This window comes from Lactuca serriola, chromosome 1 (genome assembly GCF_051521515.1).
Source record: "Lactuca serriola cultivar US96UC23 chromosome 1, Lser_US96UC23_V15, whole genome shotgun sequence".
NCBI classification, from domain to species: Eukaryota; Viridiplantae; Streptophyta; class Magnoliopsida; order Asterales; family Asteraceae; genus Lactuca; species Lactuca serriola.
In genome coordinates, this window is record NC_136408.1 from 38,806,219 (window position 1) to 38,824,290 (window position 18,072).

An 18,072-nucleotide genomic window follows, 5' to 3' on the forward strand; every position below is an offset into this window, starting at 1 on the left:
ATGCCGTTACACTTTTTTAATCGTTATTGGTTTGGTGTTCTATCATATGTTTAGACTTTAGCCCACGCAAAGCACGCGGTTACAAGATGGAAAAGAAAGGAATGAATCCACCACAACTTTACGCACATAAACTATCTAAAACCTTATGATTCCTTAAAAAAAGAGAGAAAAAAAAGACCAATCACAATTCACATATTTCTTCTTTATAAATTAAAAATAAAAAAAAGAGAGAGGGAGCACAACTTGATATAAAAAAAATAGTAAAAATATACCACCAAATAAAGTAAACATACTTTTTAAATAATTAAAGAACATACAAAATTAATAGAAAAATAAACACTCACTTGCACAACTTGACATGCCATCATATTGTGAACTAAATGTATCATTTTAACCCCTATGATTCCTCATCACTCACCAATTGCTTTTCGTTTTTCTATATATACATCAATACCCTCATTATGTTAAAACTAAAAACCTTAAAAAGTTAACTTCCTTTCATACTACTTTTCCCATAAACAATTAAACACACATTTCACAACATCCTCTGACAATCCCTATTGTCGAATGGCCACAAAAGCTTTTAGGATATCCCCTAAATCCTAAAATCAATGGTTTCTACCTCAGAAAAGCTCTAAAAGTGGCTACAATTTAAACATCAAAATATTATGTCAACTCAGTTCTGTTGCTATCAACTTCCACCAAAAATTAGTGAACATCTACTCATCATTTGTGCACCCATCATAGACAAAACTAATACTATAGTCCCTCCAAGAATCATACCAAAATCCACTATTCACACTAAAAAGGGACTTTAACAGAAACACCCATTCAGCATTTAAACACTATTTCACTATCTCAAATGTAGGCAAAAGCACCAAAGAGATATTACCTTTACGCAGTGTGGAGCTTCCAAAATGTTAAAAATCTTCTCCTTTTTCTTCTTCTTTGTGTTCTTCTTGTTCTTTGTCCATGTGTGTCCTCAACATTCCCTTAAAACAGATAAAGTTGCGCTTCTGGAATTTAAGAAGAGTATAAAGATAGACCCACATTTGGTGCTTTCAAACTGGAATGAGACTACTGAAGTTTGCAGTTTTAAAGGAATCCATTGCAATAATGGTCATCGTGTGAGGATAATCGAGCTTGTTGGATTTGGACTTGTGGGCCCGTTTTCACCTATTATCTCAAACCTCACAGCCCTTCGAACAATAAATCTTTCAGGAAACAATTTATATGGAAAAATCCCAGATGAAATCTCGTCCTTACGCCATTTTAGAAACCTTCTTCTGGAATTCAATAGTATAGAAGGTCAGATTCCAGAATCTTTATCTTCTTTATCAAACCTCACTATTCTTAGTCTCAAAGACAACAGATTACAAGGAGAAATCCCACCTTCTTTGTTCTCAAACTGCACTGTCTTGTCGAATCTTGACCTCTCACATAATTTCCTAGTTGGGAAAATCCCCGAAAATATCGGGGATTGCTTGAATCTTTGGAATCTCAATTTGTATAACAATCAGTTCACTGGTGAAATCCCTTTTTCTTTGTCAAATGCTTCAGATATGTTCAATCTTGATGTGGAGTACAATTATCTTTCTGGTGAACTTCCATCAAAGCTAGCCTCGAAGCTTACAAAACTTCTGTATCTTCATTTATCATATAACCATATGGTCAGCCATGATCAAAACAGCAATCTTGATGTCTTTTTTACTGCACTTTCTAACTGTAGTATGCTACAGGAGCTTGAGTTAGCAGGTATGGGGTTAGGAGGAACCCTACCTGATTCCATTGGAAGACTCGGTGTTAATTTCAGTCAAATGTTGCTACAAGAAAACAGAATCTATGGTTCAGTTCCACCGGTTTTTGCTAATCTTTCAAAGCTAATGTGGTTGAATTTGACAATGAATCATCTCAATGGAACAATAGCACCAGAGCTTAATCGGTTACCAGCACTTGAACAGCTTCTGTTATCTCACAATGCTTTCACAGGTGAAATCCCAGAAGCAATTGGAGACTGTCTTCATTTAGGTAAACTTGAATTGTCATATAACAAATTCACAGGTGAAATCCCTGAAAGCTTTGGGAAGTTAACTGGTTTGGGGTCACTTTCCCTTAATAATAACCAGCTTTCAGGGAACATACCTTCAAGTTTAGGAAACTGTGTTGTTCTAGCCAATCTAGATCTGTCCCATAACAGATTAACTGGACACATACCTCCTGGATTAATATCAGCCATGACACGAAACGGAATATTCTTGAATCTTTCTCATAATCACCTTGAAGGACCACTACCGAGTCAACTCAGCATGCTAGAAACCATCAAAGAGATCAATCTTTCTTTCAATAACCTCACTGGAACCATCTTCCCTAAAATTTCGAGTTACATGGACTTAGAGGTTCTAGATTTGTCAAGCAATTCATTTCAAGGCCAGCTTCCAGAGTCTTTAAGCATGCTTACACGTCTTGTAGCGTTTGATGTATCTAATAATATGCTATCAGGAAAGATTCCAATAGGTTTAAGCAACATACATACCCTTAAGCTCTTGAATCTTTCCTTCAATGACTTCCAGGGTAGAGTTCCTACTGGTGGTGTTTTCAATTCGGTCACTAGTCTTTCCTTTCTTGGAAATCCACATCTTTGTGGCCACATTTCCGACCTTCGGTATTGTTCTCACAAGAAAAAATACTTCCGTTCGCCGGGGTTTTTGGCAGTATTCTATGTCGGAATAATACTATCAGTCCTGCTAACAGTAATCTGCTGTGTGATTGGATGGCGTTACCTGAAACAAATCGTGAGTTCTAACGCGACTCGGCCGGAGACGAATTCTCAGCCGGAATTAACACGTAATTTTCCACGAATTACGTATAAGGAGCTCGCGGAAGCTACAAACGGATTCGATGAACAGAGACTGCTCGGATCTGGAGGTTACGGTCGAGTATACAGAGGATGGCTACCAGATGGAACACAAATAGCAGTCAAAGTGCTTCAATTACAAACAGGTAATTCCACCAAGACTTTCAACAGAGAATGTCAAGTTCTGAAAAGAATTCGTCACAGAAACTTGATAAGAATCATAACCGCGTGTAGTTTACCTGATTTCAAAGCTCTTGTTCTTCCATTTATGGCGAATGGAAGCTTGGACAGTCGTCTATATCCAGATTCAGGAGGATTAGGTTCAGGTTCGTCAGATCTAAACCTGATTCAAAGAGTGAACATCTGCAGTGATATTGCTGAAGGAATGGCTTATCTCCACCATCATTCTCCGGTTAAGGTCATACATTGTGATCTGAAACCTAGCAATGTTCTTCTTAACGATGATATGACAGCTTTGGTCTCTGACTTTGGGATAGCAAAATTGGTTATGACGATTGGAGGTGGCACTGAGAATCTGGGGAATTCCACAGCAAATATGCTTTGTGGATCGTTCGGCTACATTGCACCAGGTTTGAATTGATCATCCATATTACCATTAGTTAACGGGTAGATAGCAATGACACATGTTTATATTTTTTTCAATATCACCTGAGAAAATTAGAAAATGACCAAAAACAACAGTGGTCGTTTCAGAAAATGACCAAAGGATCCGCGGCTGCAGATCTGTTAAGTCCTCTTCTGCAGATTTGCTACACTAGCGGAATTTAGCTTTTTTTTTTTTTTTTTTTTTAAATTTTTGACCAAAGGATCCGCAGAGCACCCTCTGCGGATCTATTAAGCCTTCTGCGGATTTGCTACATCTCTGCGGAATATAGTTTTTTTTTTCATTTTTTTTATTATTATTCTTTTTAAATACACTAATACATTATGTTATTATTATGTAAAAAATTTGACAAAAATAGGTTTTTTTTTCCGTATTTTTGCGTTAATTTTAGTTTATTTATATTAATTTTTCTTTTAAATACACTAATTATTGTATTACGTTATTTATATGTATTTCGTTTGTATTAGGTTATTTAAAAAAATATTAAAAAAATTAAAAAACCAACATTCTGCAGAGCTGTAGCTAGATTCGCACAAACTTTAATGGATCCGCTGAGGGTGGATTCCCAAAGAGTTCTGTAGACTGATATCAAACATAAGTTTATTATTTTTAACCTTTTTTTGTCAAATTATTTACATAATCACATAAGGTATTAGTGTATTAAAAAAATAATATTAATAAACGAAAATGAACGCAAAAAAAAAAACGAAAAAACGAAAAGAAAAATCAAAAAACAACAATTCTGCAGAGCTGTAGAGGATCCGCAGAGCATTTAATGGTTCTGCAGAGGGTGTACACTGATCTGTAGAGGTGTACATTAATCCTTTGGTCATTTATATGTATTTCGTTTGTATTAGGTTATTTATATTAATTTTTTCTTTTAAATACATTAATTATTGTATTACGTTATTTATATGTATTTCGTTTGTATTAGGTTATTTAAAAAAATATTAAAAAAATTAAAAAAACCAACATTCCACGAGTTGTAGCTAGATTCACACAGGCTTTAATGGATCCGCTGATGGTGAATTCCCAAACAGTTATGTGGACTGATATCGAACATAAGTTCATTATTTTTAACATTTTTTTGTCAAATTATTTATATAATCACACAAGGTATTAGTGTATTTAAAAAAAAATATATTAATAAACGAAAATGAACGAAAAAAAACAAAAAAAACGAAAAAAAAAATAAAAAATAAAATAAAATAACAGCAATTCCGCAGAAGTGTAGCGGATCCGCAGAGCAGCTAATAGATCCGCAGAGGGTGCTCTGCGGATCCTTTGGTCATTTTCTAAAATCCATTTTTCCTTGGTCATTTTCTTCAAACATCCTTTTCTTTTTGGTTATATCACAAATTTTCTCTTTTATTTTTTGTTCAATAACACACGATACATTATGTTTTTATTTAACTGTTTTCGATTTTGACATTATATTTTAAAAATATTATGTTTTTATTTTTATTTTCGATTTTTACATTGTATTTTCTAACTTAAAATAGCAAATCGGATTGCTATTCTAATGCTACCAATTCTTATTTTGTATTGAAAGTGTAATTGTTGGATCTCATTTCATAGTTTTTAAATTTTTTTAATATAACAAACTTATCACAATCTATCATATTATGTAAAACATTTTGCTAAGAAATGATAAATTTGTTACAAAGTTATTAAAAATATATGTTCAATCGATTAGTAATGAGAAATGGTAACATTTTGTTCACTAAACATGAATTGTGAAACATTACATTTGTATACTTTCTTGTATATAGAGTACGGGTATGGATCAAACATATCAACCAAAGGAGATGTTTACAGTTTTGGAATCCTGGTTCTCGAGATGGTGACACGAAAGAGACCAACAGATGATATGTTCTCCGAAGGGCTTAGCCTTCACAAATGGGTTAAAAGCCACTATCATCAACACATGGAACATGTAGTCGACTCGTCTTTGGTACAAACCACAAAAGACCAATTAGCCGATGTGAAGAAAATGTGGGATGTTGCCATTGGAGAGTTGTTGGAGATGGGTATTTTGTGCACACAAGATTCACCATCGAATAGACCGACAATGCTTGATGCTGCAGACGATTTAGATAGACTCAAAAGGTATTTAAACGGTGATACCACTGCAACTTTCGCTTCGTCTCTTGGTGTATCATCTTCAACTATAAGTGAAGATTAGTAACACCATGCTTTTTAATGTACGGACCAAACATCATTTTAATGAAATGGTGTATGAGCTTGTTATGTAGAAAAATATGTTACATCGTTTTCTTTTTTGCTTTATTTTAAACTTTTAAACCAAACAGAAAACGAAATTGATTTGCATCGGATTTCACAATTGAGTTTAGTTTTTTTTACCAACAAGACTAGATATGAAAATTAGGACAACTTGTGTAGCAATATCTTACATCACATTCAGTAACCTCTTTGTATATTGCTTTGGAGAGAACGGTCTCATATCACTGACCTGTTATGTTTAAACAAGTTAAGGTGGATTCTTTTAAGATGTTCAATTCTTGGATCGAATGAGATGATTTTGAAGTTATTGTCACTAAGGGCGTGTTTGGCTTAACTTTTAAAAGCTCAAAAGTTCTTTTCCAAAAAGTTACAAAAAGTCAAGATTTCTTGACTTTTCCAAAAAGTTCTTTTTCCTTAAAACTCCAAAAGTTACTAGTTTGTCAAACATCTTTTTGTTTTTTTTCTTTTACAAAAATGACTTTTGGCTGTGAAAAGCTAAGCCAAACACCCCCTAATGCTCCAAAACTCTTTACTTTCCGTGTAATTTCTTTTCATGTCTAGCTCCTTGCCAAAGGTTTTTTTTTAAATAATATTCAGCTGTAAGCAAAAAAGTAATTGATTTGTACTGGAATTTATAAAGCTAAAACTCAATTTGTACGTTTAATTTCAGTTTGAGTTTAATTTCGTACCAACAAGACTAAATATAGAAATTATGATTATTTTTTTTTAAGAAAACTTAGGATAATATAAACGGATTGTTTGATAAAAAGTGAATGATTTAAAGCTGAATGAATTTGATTATGGATGAGAAGATAAATAAGATAATACAACATCACTCTAGATAAATTTGGTTATGAACATAAAACATGTTGTTTGATTAGGTTAACGATTGAATGTGTTAGAATGATAAAAAAATTATCATTTTAACCTTCTTAACGATATAATCTATTTTGTTTGGTAAGTAGGAAAGAAGGAATGAATATAACGATATTAACTAACAACGAGAAAAACACCCTTGCAACAAAAATGTATATAGTTTTATAATTTTACAACATTAACATGAAAACGTTATTTTTTATTGTAATAAATATATTAAATAAATAAAAATACAACTCGCTAAGGCCACATTTGTGATTTGTTGCGTGGGACAAAACAAATTGAACACAATAGTTGTCTCAATTCGGGAAACAAATAAATAAAATATAATTATATTTCATGTTATATGATATGATACATTTGGTGCAGTAGTTCATTTTCTTCTCCAAGATACTTATACTAACAAGTAACTATATAAACAATATTTGACGAAAACAACACAAAATAAAACAAAAGAGGATGCATGATGGATCCGTATAATGCTAGCTTTACAAAATGACGCAGGAATTAAAAAAAAAAGGAACAGACTTACTTATGGTTCTTGTGAGCCATCTTCATCATCGATATTTTCAGGCTCCTGAAGCATATTCATGAGCATATCCACCTGGTTCTGCAGCATTGTATTCTGTCGCTCAACATCTGCGCGTTTGCTTCGTTCATCAAGCAGTTGGAGTTGAAGGTGCTCAAGGACACGTGCATCTTCTTCTAACTGCTCGTTAAGTCCGTTAATCTCTCTGTCCTGTATTCACAGTTAGATTCCATAGCATATATCTATATATAAACGATACATTGTTCATAGTAAATGTTGTAATAGGATTAGAATGTTACCTGGTTATAGCATTCTACCTTCACATTATATTTAGTCAGACATCCTATTTTTTTTAAATCTACCAAATTATTGCAAAGCAAATTGCATTGTATTTTGATGAAATTGCTATAATTGATAAATTTATCAAAGTACAATGTTGTAATAGGATGAAACGATAGCAGTCTACTTTCATATCATTTTTTATTCGGACATTATATTTTGAAAAGTCCACCCAATTATAGCAGTGCAAATTATATTGTATTTTGATGATGTTGCTACAATTGGATATTTTTTTTCCGAAGTACTATGTTGTATTAGGAGGAAATGAAAGTAGAATGTTATGATAGCTAGTTAACAAGGCTGTGTTGGCGTTTTATAAGCAAGCTTATTTTTTATGATTATTGCAAAAGTAGCTTATCGTATCTTAGTACAAGGTTAATATAGTTATTGTTTCTTGCATAGTTATTGTTATTGAAATAACATAGTTTTTGAGCTAGCTTGTATGTGTATATGTGATTGTTTCTTGCATTTAACCATTTTTATAAAAATATACACAAGGTACAAGGTTTTATATCTCATAATAGCAAAAATGGACCACATTTAAAGTCCGACATGTGGCCTGCTCTTCTTTCCCACACATACACACATATAAACGGGATATCAATAGAAAAAATGGCGAGTTGCTGTCTGTTTATCTTCAGTAGGATTGTTATGATTTTTAGTATATTCAAGTACAATTTTAGACTAAAAAGGCAAAGAGGGTAAAGTTGAGTAGGATTAGTTTCTGTTAATTATATATTAAAATCCAATTATAAAAAGAAAGCGTGCAAAGGTACAATACCTTTCTGTTCATTTCCTGTACTGCAATCCTACGCATGCTTTCAACAACATCCACATTTACAAGCTTCCGTTTCTTCCCAATTAGCCATCCACGAGGGTAACTGGCAGTGTCAAAGTCCGGTGGAGGGAGTAAGGATTCAGCTGAAGGTCTTCTACCACTCAAATCCATTATTGGCTCCAAAGGTTCAAAAAGAGCCTTACGTTTCTCGGACAGAACTGTGGGTGGAGTTGATAATGAATCTTCCATTTTTTCATCTGTTGCTGTGACCTGCTCTTCCTTCTTCTCTGAAGTCTTATCACCTTCATCTACAATGTCCTTGTACAAATTCTTCGCACTCGCTGCAACCAGAAACTGCTAAATCAATTTAATTCATAACCCTGAATTATCAGCAGTAACCAGATGATATCTGTCAAAACTAGAACTATGAATCTATTTCGTAATTAAATTTTCCGAAACTATTTACCCATTTTACAATAACATTTTGCAAAATCGGCCACCTACTCCCTATCTAAATTTGCTCCGAACATCATGATCATCAAATATTCAAACTGCCACAACATGTGGATATACAGATCTACTACCGTACGTAATTGAATCAACAACAATAAGAAGAAGAAGAGAAATCAATCACAAAATTACTCAATTATGCTTAAAATGATTCACGAAAACGCATACTCGTATTCAAACTCGAATTACCTGATCTCTTCCGAGATTTCCAGAAAACAGGAGTAGAAGACACCGGAGAGAAGCCATTAACGACGCTATTCTCCAACTTCTTTCCGTCATCCATTACTCCGTCAAAATTCGCAACTACGAATCAACAAAAATCGATCACAATTCAACTAATTCCACCAAATCTCTTCTCAAAAACCTCACGTACACACAGTTGGCGGTTGAAAAGACATGGAAACAGCAATAGATGAGAGAGAATTTATTCTGGTTATTCTGTCTGAGCTGAGGCTGAGTTGTTGAATTGTATAACGTACATATGTTGTTCACCGATGAGAAAATATTAAACGGTGAGATCGAGGAAATTGGACGAACGCGATTTGGCGGTGGGGTCTTTTAAGTATCCACGGCGGATCGTTTGTAGTCTCGTTTTATCTGTCTTGTAACCGAAATGACGAAAATGCACCTGGATTTCCATGACCCGACGGAGCAAGACGGGTATATAAAACAATCACACACAATTGTATTATTGCAACAAAGACCCTCCGACTAATAAGGGGTTGGCAAAAATCAGTAAGTACTGACATAATTGAAAAATGGAACCGGATAATGATAAGCTATCTTTAATAATACACTAGTCTGTATATAATTAGCTGAATTTTGTAAGAAAACAATCCCTACTTCATGTCATAATAATAATAATAATGAGAAAGGTTGAAATAAAGAGACTAATAAAACAGAATCATACAGGGTCAATTTGGCTAGTCTTGTCGAGTTTTATAAATTTTAGTATTTGAAGACTTGTAGGTGTAGTAATGTTATCATTTTTATTTGAAGGGTATGAGTGTAAAACTTTAAGAACTTAATTAATGAGTTAAAAATACTCAATGGGTCTTGTTGAAATAAAGCAAAGTATAGGGGGTACTATGTTGATTTACTCGAACAAAAGAATATTCTCCTGGTGTCAACGGCCGTTATATTTTAAGTCACGCTCTTTTCTCGTGTTCTTGTTTTTCTTGTTTTTTGTATTTTTATTTCCCCACATTTAAAACTCCACACGTGTAGAGATAATGAGTGGAAGATATAAAACATTAAATATTTTAAGATAACATAAATAAATAAATAAACCACGCAAGTCCGTAAAAGGCTTAAAAGTTTAAAGCTTGTATCTTTTTTTTTAACCGGCAAATCTAATCTACTCCTAAGCTAACAACACTTATTCCACTTATGTCCACGGCGAGACTTGAACCCTCGACCTCAAAAAGAGAAGACACCACCTGATACCGCTGGGCTACAAGCCCTTTGGTTAAAGCTTGACATCTATGTTTGGTATCTCGAACAGGAGGACACATAACAATATCCTTTTTTTACCGAGTGTTTGGCACGGACAAGATAATGAATCACACAATGCAGTATCATAAGATGAACAATTATCTAAATAAACGAGAAGCTCTTTGCTTAATCACTCGTAAAGGTTACAAATTATATGCTTAAATATTAAAGTAGATATAAACAAGATCTGGAAAAACTTAAACCTATTACAATGACTAAGACAACTATATATACACAATTAAGATAGGGTTGCAAATCATCAATCAAAAACAAGTCATAAACAGACACGTAGGCATACACACGTGATTAACAACTAATATCTTACACCAACCTACGCTAGCCTAGGTAATAACCACATACCAAATGAGCACGATATGCTCTAAAAATTACATCGCTATCAAAACTCTCCCCTTCGTAACAAGTCTATAATTTAAAGTCTACTACAAAAATGAGCAATACTCAACGAGGCTTTAAGCACAACCATCCACCAAGTCAAATGATCAATGATCTCTATTATGTCCTTCTCAGAATTAATGTCGAATGTAGTACATGAACAATGAGATTCGAAATTGTAGTAGTTGTAAATCTCTCTTTATCATAGACTTTGAAGAAAGCTTTATGTTGGAGATTTTAGTGTTATCATACGTTTTGTGTAATTGGAAGTAATATGTAAGCTAAAGGGCTCATATTATATGTTTGATGTGTGTGAAGTGCACACATATATAAGATCGAATTATAAACCGATACGACAAAATGGTGGGGTCAAGGGAGTTGCATCCCCTTATAGGGTTTTAGGGGCAGAGCCCCTAATATGGTCCAAAGGGCAAAGCCCCTGACGGTTGTCAGTTTTGGAAACCATTGATTATGCCATTAATTTAGGGATATCCTTAACTAATTTAGAAGACATATACCCTAATTGTCATGTATAAATATGACTCTTCTCTTTGAGTTGTGATATATATACCCTTCTCGTCTCTCTTTCTTCTCAAATGAACTCAAAATTTCTTTAGAAATTTGGCTTACGTTTCTTTGCCTAGATTGGTAAGTGTCTCTTCGGATTCTCCTAGATTGGATTTCTTGTAACCGGAGGATATAATAGAAATATTGGTTTGGAAAGCGAACCTACTCGATCCATTGGAAATTTGGATCTCCACCACAACCCTTTTAAACCCTAACACTTTAGAAATTGAACCATCTTTCCTCTTGATCAAGTAAACTCTTCTTAATGGTTTAACCCTTTTAAATCCTAACACTAGGGCAACTACTACTCTTTTGAATTTATAATGCCATTTGAACATAGTAAAACGCCATGAAATATCGCACATACTTGTAGGAAATAGAATATATGTTTCGATTTATGACAAAAAAAATGGCTTTTTGATCCATTGAGTTAAACAACTTGATTAAATCTACAATGTCACTCGGATTTATAACAGGAAAATCAGTAATGGTGAATTCTGATTCTTTATTCTTCCCTATTATGACCTTGTATTTGTAATTCTAAAAAGTATCTTAAAAAATATGTCTTTCAAAATGTTCAAAATTTTAACTATCTTCTTTCAGAATCCAAACCTCCTTCTCACGTTTACACAGTACACCATGAAATTTGATTTTGAGCTCATTAAAATCTTTTGTATTCGTCTTATCTTCCCTCACTAAAAACTATTTATGAGTGAATGCCTTCAGGGTTACTGGAAGGTTAAGTTGATTCTTTACAAAGTCTTCAACTGAATAGCTTATCAAAGGAACCTTGTTGAAAAACTCAATATCCTAACTGCAATTTCTCTAATTGTTTCAGCACACCAAATCTTTTCTAGAGATCTTATCTCTATATTCTTATCCAACATGCTTATTACCAATAAATGTTGTTGTTTCACCCTTTCAAATTGTTCATACTTTAACATTTTCCTCTCCTCCTTACTTAACTCTACAAACATTTCCATATTATTAAATTTTCAAAAGTGTAAAGTTCAACCAAAATACAATAAAATCCTTTGTTGGATATGTTGGATTAGGTGTCTAAGCCCATAACTATAATTGGTATGTACTTGATTTGATAGTAGCATGGTCCTTTTGGGTAGTCTTCACACTACAACTAGACAAGATTACTATTGGAGAGAGAGGTTGGATTTATTATTTGGAATAATAAATTTGTAGATAAAATGATTTATTAATATGTTATGAGAATAATATATTAACTATAAATCATATTATTAATTAGTATTAAATCAGATATTAATTTGGAATTAATTTTAGGATTAAAGGAACTAATTAAAAGTACATGGGTTGTTTTGCAATTATCTGATAGTTGTGGTTTTGGGCTCTTGGATCACCCTTATTGGGGAGGGGCGAAAATCCTTAGAATATTCTAGAGGATTTCGTCCAAGCCTTAAGGAAGGGAGTCCATAGGCTGCTTAGGCCCTAAGCTAATGGATTAGGGGTTTCCATCTCAAAACCCTAGCTGCCTCAACTATAAATAGACCACCCAACCCTCATGATTTCGTGCACCTCCAAGAAACCCTAGAAGATCCGAAATTATGAGCAAGTATCCCCTCTCTCCTCCCTCTCATAATCATCCTCTTGCCCTAGTGTGTTTGTGAGTCATTAGAGGTACTACATTTGTGGTACTTATTCTCAAAGCTCAAGATCTTCAAGGAATCATTGTTATTACTATATAGCAATAAAGGTATGTGATCTAATCTGTAGCACCTGGTTCCTGGTATGTAAGATTTATCTGAGTATTTTGTATTATTGGCCTTGGACTCGGCGAGTTGGAGGCCCGACTCGCCGAGTAGAGACGAGACTTGGGACGCGGTTAAGTTGGCGACTCGGCGAGTCCATACTATGGACTCGGCGAGTCCGCGCTGTCTGATGAAACCCTAATTTCCAAGGGTTTGCAACCTATTTAAACGACCATTTGCGCCCCAACTCCGCCCCCTTCACCCTCAGAAGCTCTCCATACATTCTAGCCCTGTTTTTGTGAGTTTGAGGCTTTTTAGTGTGTTCCTTGAAGATTTTGGGAAGGAAGAGGAGTAGATCAAGAGGAAGGGAAGGAAGCCAAGCATCTTCGTGTTCTCTTAGTAATTTCTTGGAGCCGGAGGATTTCCGGAGCAGCAGCAGCAACAGACAGTCAATTCCCACACAGACCAGCAGCTATTTCGAGGTGAGTTTCCTTCCAGTAGGAACGGGTCTAAGGCACCAAGGCCGACCCGTGTAGACGAGATGTTAGCACTAGAGTGTGGGCCGATCCCGTATCTCTTGGTTTAGTTAAGTATGATATATGTGTCGGTATGATAGAGTTGTCTATACTTGTTGTCTGTGTGATACTTGTATATTATGAGTTAGCGGTTGAGTGTGGGCAAGGCCCGTATCTCTCCGAGAGTGGAGTGTGGGCTAGGCCCGTATCTCCCAGATAGTAGAGTGTGGGCGAGGCCCGTATCTCCCGGTTAGCGAAGTGTGGGCAGGGCCCGTATCTTCACGAGTGTGGGCGAGGCCCGTATCTCCCGGCTAGCGAAGTGTGGGCAGGGCCCGTATCTTCACGAGTGTGGGCGAGGCCCGTAACTCCTAGCTGAATGTTGTATGTTATATGCTTGCATGGTATGAGGTATTATGGGGGAACTCACTAAGCTTTGTGCTTACAGTTTACGGTTTTGGTTTCAGGTACCTCTTCATCGAAGGGGAAGGAGCTGGCACGGTAGCGGCACATCATGCACACACACTGGTTCCGCATTTACGAGATTTCTCTGGGATTTATACTCTGATATTTCGATTGGTTGTATGATTTGGCTTTTAGACATGGTTTACGTTGTGATGTGGTTTGATCAAACAATGTTTTTAATTTTTAATGTTTTCTAAAGTAATGTTTAAAAATGAAATTTTTGGATGTGAAAATTGGGTCGTTACATAATCTTTCTTATGTTGATTTTGAAATTATTAGATTCATGATAGGGTTTCTAGTTTTTTGTGTTCAATGCTTGTATGTCTAATAGTGAAAACATAGATCCTCAAATTAGGTTTGCATGCACACATATAATTGTCTGCTATGTAGAAAACCCATCAGGATATGCAATTAGATGATAGATGGATTATAACTTAATAACGGTTGCATAATAGTTGGATGATAATTAGATATGTATTAATAATTGGATATATTCAATTGGATGATATATATATATATATATATATATATATATATATATATATATATATATATATATCCAATTAAATGATAATTGGATATCCAATTGGATTAGATCAGTCGGTTTGAGATTGGATTTGGATGGTCATACAAGAACCAAAAGATCCAATTTGGATATTGAAATTTTCAAACCGATCCAATCCAATTACAATTAGATATCCAATGTATGTCGGTAGGTATGAAATGGATTGGTCATTTTGAATTGGATCAATTTTTTAAGCACACCCTATGTTTTGTGAGAGTTCTTAGTGTTGTGCCTTTTCCACAGTTTTTTTGGTGTGTGTTTTAAGTTTATAAGGGTAGTTAAGTAATAGTTACTTAGGTATAACATTGTGAAATCTTGACACTTTTTTAAAATGCGTGGTTTTTAGGTGACATGCAAATGGGGTGGGTTTAAACTTCCATGTGTGTATTCACTTATTTCTTGTGTGTATTTATTTTGTCACTTGAATGAATACTATGATTTTTATGGGGTTATGAAAAGTGGATTTTTTTTTCTTTGGGGGGGGGGGGGGGGGTGGTGTTCGAAACAATCTTGGGGTTCTTGGTATTATGCCTCTTCCAACTCACTAGAGTGTGTTTAGTGTGAGCATTTTTTCTCTTTTAAGGGTAGTAATTTTTACGATCTTGTTGTGAAGTTTGAAACTTCTTCAAATGTGTGTGCTTGCATGTCATAAAGATGGGACATTTATAATCGTTTCACATTTGGATTTCTCTCACTTGGTTAAGTTATTCGTCAGGTTTGGTTTATCAATTTGATATAGTTTGGATATGATGTTGTCCTTTCAAGTGCTCAGGCTGGAAGGTTTTGATTTTTATTTGAAAAGGTCTACAACTCTAGTGGGTATTGTCTAGGATGGGTGGAATATTTTCCATTTTGATTTTTTATGAACCAAGTGTTCAATTGTGTCAACATCATCTTCTGGAGCCCGATGGGATGTCATATTCTTGTGTAGAGGTATATGAATCATGGATAATATGTTGTTATTGGGATTTGCTCACACTTTGGGTTGAAGTGTTATGTTCCTTGATGTTGTTGTCTAAAGGCCAAAAACTCATTGTCTTTTATGCGATGATGATGCTTGGTATCCTTGTGCGGTTATACATTAGTCTATATAGATATAAGAGTGTTATTTATGCATATGGTTCAAAACTATAATGCCTTGATTAGGTGATGTATGAAATTAATATATACAACATAGTTTGTCGTTATTTTTACTTTTGATCCAAAGTATAGTGTCATTCTTAGGTGTTGTTGGTATGTTACTTTTCTTAGTCCAAGTCTAGGCTCCTTGGCTTGGACCGGGGATTCTTTGTTCATTTTTATTGCATTTTTGTTCTTGTTTTAGGTTTTTTATTGTATTCAAATTCCATTATGGTCCAGCTTCCCGCAGGCTTTTTTCTTAATTTGATTTCTCTACCTAAAAAAGGAGTAAATTACACGAATGGTCCCTATGGTTTGGGGTAATTTGCGCACTTGATCCCTAACTTATTTTTTTAACTCGGAAGGTCCCTACTATTTGTTTTTGTTATGCGCTTGGTCCCTACTGTTTGTTTTTGTTACGCTTTTGGTCCCTGTCTTACTTAAAAAAACTATTATTTAAATAAGGAAAAATGGTGGGGAAGATAAGGTAAGGTGAGAGGGGTGAGATTGGAGGTGTGTTTATTTAAATAAATTATAAAATCAAGTGCAAAATAGTCTTTTAGGTAAGACAGGGACCAAAAGCGTAACAAACACAAACAGTAAGGACCTTCAAATGTATGCAATAATTAGTCTCATATCTTGTTGAATAAGTCGATCAAATGATCGAATACGACATCCACCCCCAAAGACTATTTTAAAGAATAACCTTGCAATGCCAACACTTTATTACTAAACAACCTAAAGGTCACAATTTAGATCCATTTAGATTATATTAAGTTGGTTGGTGTAGTTGGCATGTCACCCCACATCCACCATTCACCACCTAGGCACCATCTCCACACAACCTTAAGGGAGTGCTCATCACGGGAAAAAAAAGATTAAAAGAGAAGAAAAATGAAAGATTGTATAGTCGGTCGTGAGGAGGTTTACAGGGCACCATGCCACCTCAGCTTCACGGCTAACAACTAAGGGGCAGGAAATGAAAATTGTCAACCTCGTTATGTTGAGGCGTGATGACCTTCTGTCTTTAACAAATATGATATTTTGAAAACATTTGTCAAAAAAAAAAAACTTTTAACCATACTATCTCCCAAATCAATATATTCATAAATATATATCGTTATCACAAGAAAGTTTATATAGTCATTAGTGACCAAATGCTTATTTAAAAATTGTAGATCTTTTTAAAAAATGAACATAGGACTGTTTGCATATGGCAAATTTTGATGGTAACAATATACAACATTTTCTACTAGCACCTTGCTAGTTTTTTTAATGGTATTTTTCTTTCTAAAAAAACAATATACAACAAACTTACAAAAGAAAAATCAAAACGAACAGTTTGGACGAATTAGGTAACCGGTCAAAATAGGTTTTGATGAAAACGGGTACCGTTTAAGTGTGGATTCATCACCTCTTTTTGTATATTTTTAATAAATGATTAACATGTCGATTATAATTACAAAGATAATATTGTTAAAACTAATCTAACTCGTTACATAAAAAAAAAAATTAAGACTTATAAAGACCTAAATACATTTTAGAAAACATTCAGCTCCTTTGACTCATTTTATTTACTACTATTTTTGGTTAATTATTGTACATCTTATCAATAAACTACATGCCAATTGTAATATTTTTTGGAAAAGGTTTTGAGGACCCAGTCCCCAGATAATCAAATCATAATGAAACATAAATGGGTTTACTGTTTAAATCCAAATATATATTTTTAAACACCAAAGGAAACAAAGTCCTTCCTTCACATGGATTTGTTTCTATAAATATCAAATAAGTTGTCCCTAGTGAGTTGTGAATGATTGTAGTAGGTTTACATGGGCCCCCAATGATTTGTGTATTATTTGCACAATCTGTATACAAATATTTAAAGGCACTATAAAAACCCTAAAAACCCTTAAGTTTACCAGTTTTATCGGTTTTACCCAAAATCGTATTTTAGGTCCATGCCTCAAATTTGCAAACTTTTTTTTGCTATTTTTTTTTTTCTATTTTACCCTTCTTACAAACTTATATGGTAAAACTAAATATTTTTTTTGTCAAACTTAAGGACTTTAATGAACTAGAAAACCAAACTTAAGGGCTTTTATGAACCAAAAAGAAAGAGTAAAATCGAACATTTCTATCAAACTTAAAGGCTTTAATAAACCAGAGGGTAAAATTAAAATTTAAAAAAAAAAAAAGTTGCAAATATCCGAATTTAATGAACCTAAAATCTACAAGAGGGTAAAACCGACAAAAACTTACAAACTTAAGGGTTTTTATGTCATTATCCCTATAATTAAATGGTTTCCTTTAAATCTTCCATAAAATAACTTGTAGTAGTCGCATAAGAAAAAACTCTTGTTTTCTTGTATACGATATGCAAAATTCAAAAGCGGACTACCAAAAATTGCCAAGTTAGATTCATAACTTTATGTACATTTTGTTAAATAAATCATCCAATATATTTCAAACAAGACCAAA

The 18,072-nt window shown here is 34.1% G+C and overlaps 2 protein-coding genes across 3 annotated transcripts; one reads left to right on the forward strand and one right to left on the reverse strand.

Moving 5' to 3' along the window:
- Positions 1–863: 863 nt before the first annotated feature.
- Positions 864–5,746, forward strand: LOC145083985 (putative leucine-rich repeat receptor-like serine/threonine-protein kinase At2g24130). The gene is made up of 2 exons (XM_079023416.1): positions 864–3,444; positions 5,252–5,746. The coding sequence occupies exons 1-2, from the start codon at positions 918–920 to the stop codon at positions 5,662–5,664; spliced, it is 2,940 nt and encodes a 979-aa protein (XP_078879542.1). The 5' UTR covers positions 864–917; the 3' UTR covers positions 5,665–5,746.
- Positions 5,747–6,915: 1,169 nt separating this feature from the next.
- LOC145084001 (protein HEADING DATE REPRESSOR 1-like) lies at positions 6,916–9,238 on the reverse strand. Of its 2 annotated transcripts, none has more exons than XM_079023418.1 (3): positions 8,945–9,238; positions 8,249–8,599; positions 6,916–7,338 (listed from the first exon to the last, which is right to left on the reverse strand). In XM_079023418.1, exons 1-3 carry the CDS (start codon positions 9,032–9,034, stop codon positions 7,132–7,134), a joined length of 648 nt encoding a protein of 215 aa, XP_078879544.1. In that variant the 5' UTR covers positions 9,035–9,238; the 3' UTR covers positions 6,916–7,131. The 2 variants fall into 2 exon arrangements, with proteins under 2 accessions (XP_078879544.1, XP_078879545.1); XM_079023419.1 differs by having other exon boundaries at positions 8,249–8,586; positions 8,945–9,230.
- Positions 9,239–18,072: the final 8,834 nt, after the last annotated feature.

Excerpts from the sequence above, each read along its gene's own strand:
- LOC145084001 (XM_079023418.1), bottom strand. The coding sequence starts at position 9,034 with ATGACGGAAAGAAGTTGGAGAATAGCGTCGTTAATGGCTTCTCTCCGG. Across the intron at positions 8,600-8,944 it reads GAAATCTCGGAAGAGATCAG|TTTCTGGTTGCAGCGAGTGC; the intron begins GTAATTCGAGTT and ends TTGATTTAGCAG. Across the intron at positions 7,339-8,248 it reads TACAGGAAATGAACAGAAAG|GACAGAGAGATTAACGGACT; the intron begins GTATTGTACCTT and ends CTGTGAATACAG.
- LOC145083985 (XM_079023416.1), top strand. The coding sequence starts at position 918 with ATGTTAAAAATCTTCTCCTTTTTCTTCTTCTTTGTGTTCTTCTTGTTC. Across the intron at positions 3,445-5,251 it reads GTTCGGCTACATTGCACCAG|AGTACGGGTATGGATCAAAC; the intron begins GTTTGAATTGAT and ends TCTTGTATATAG.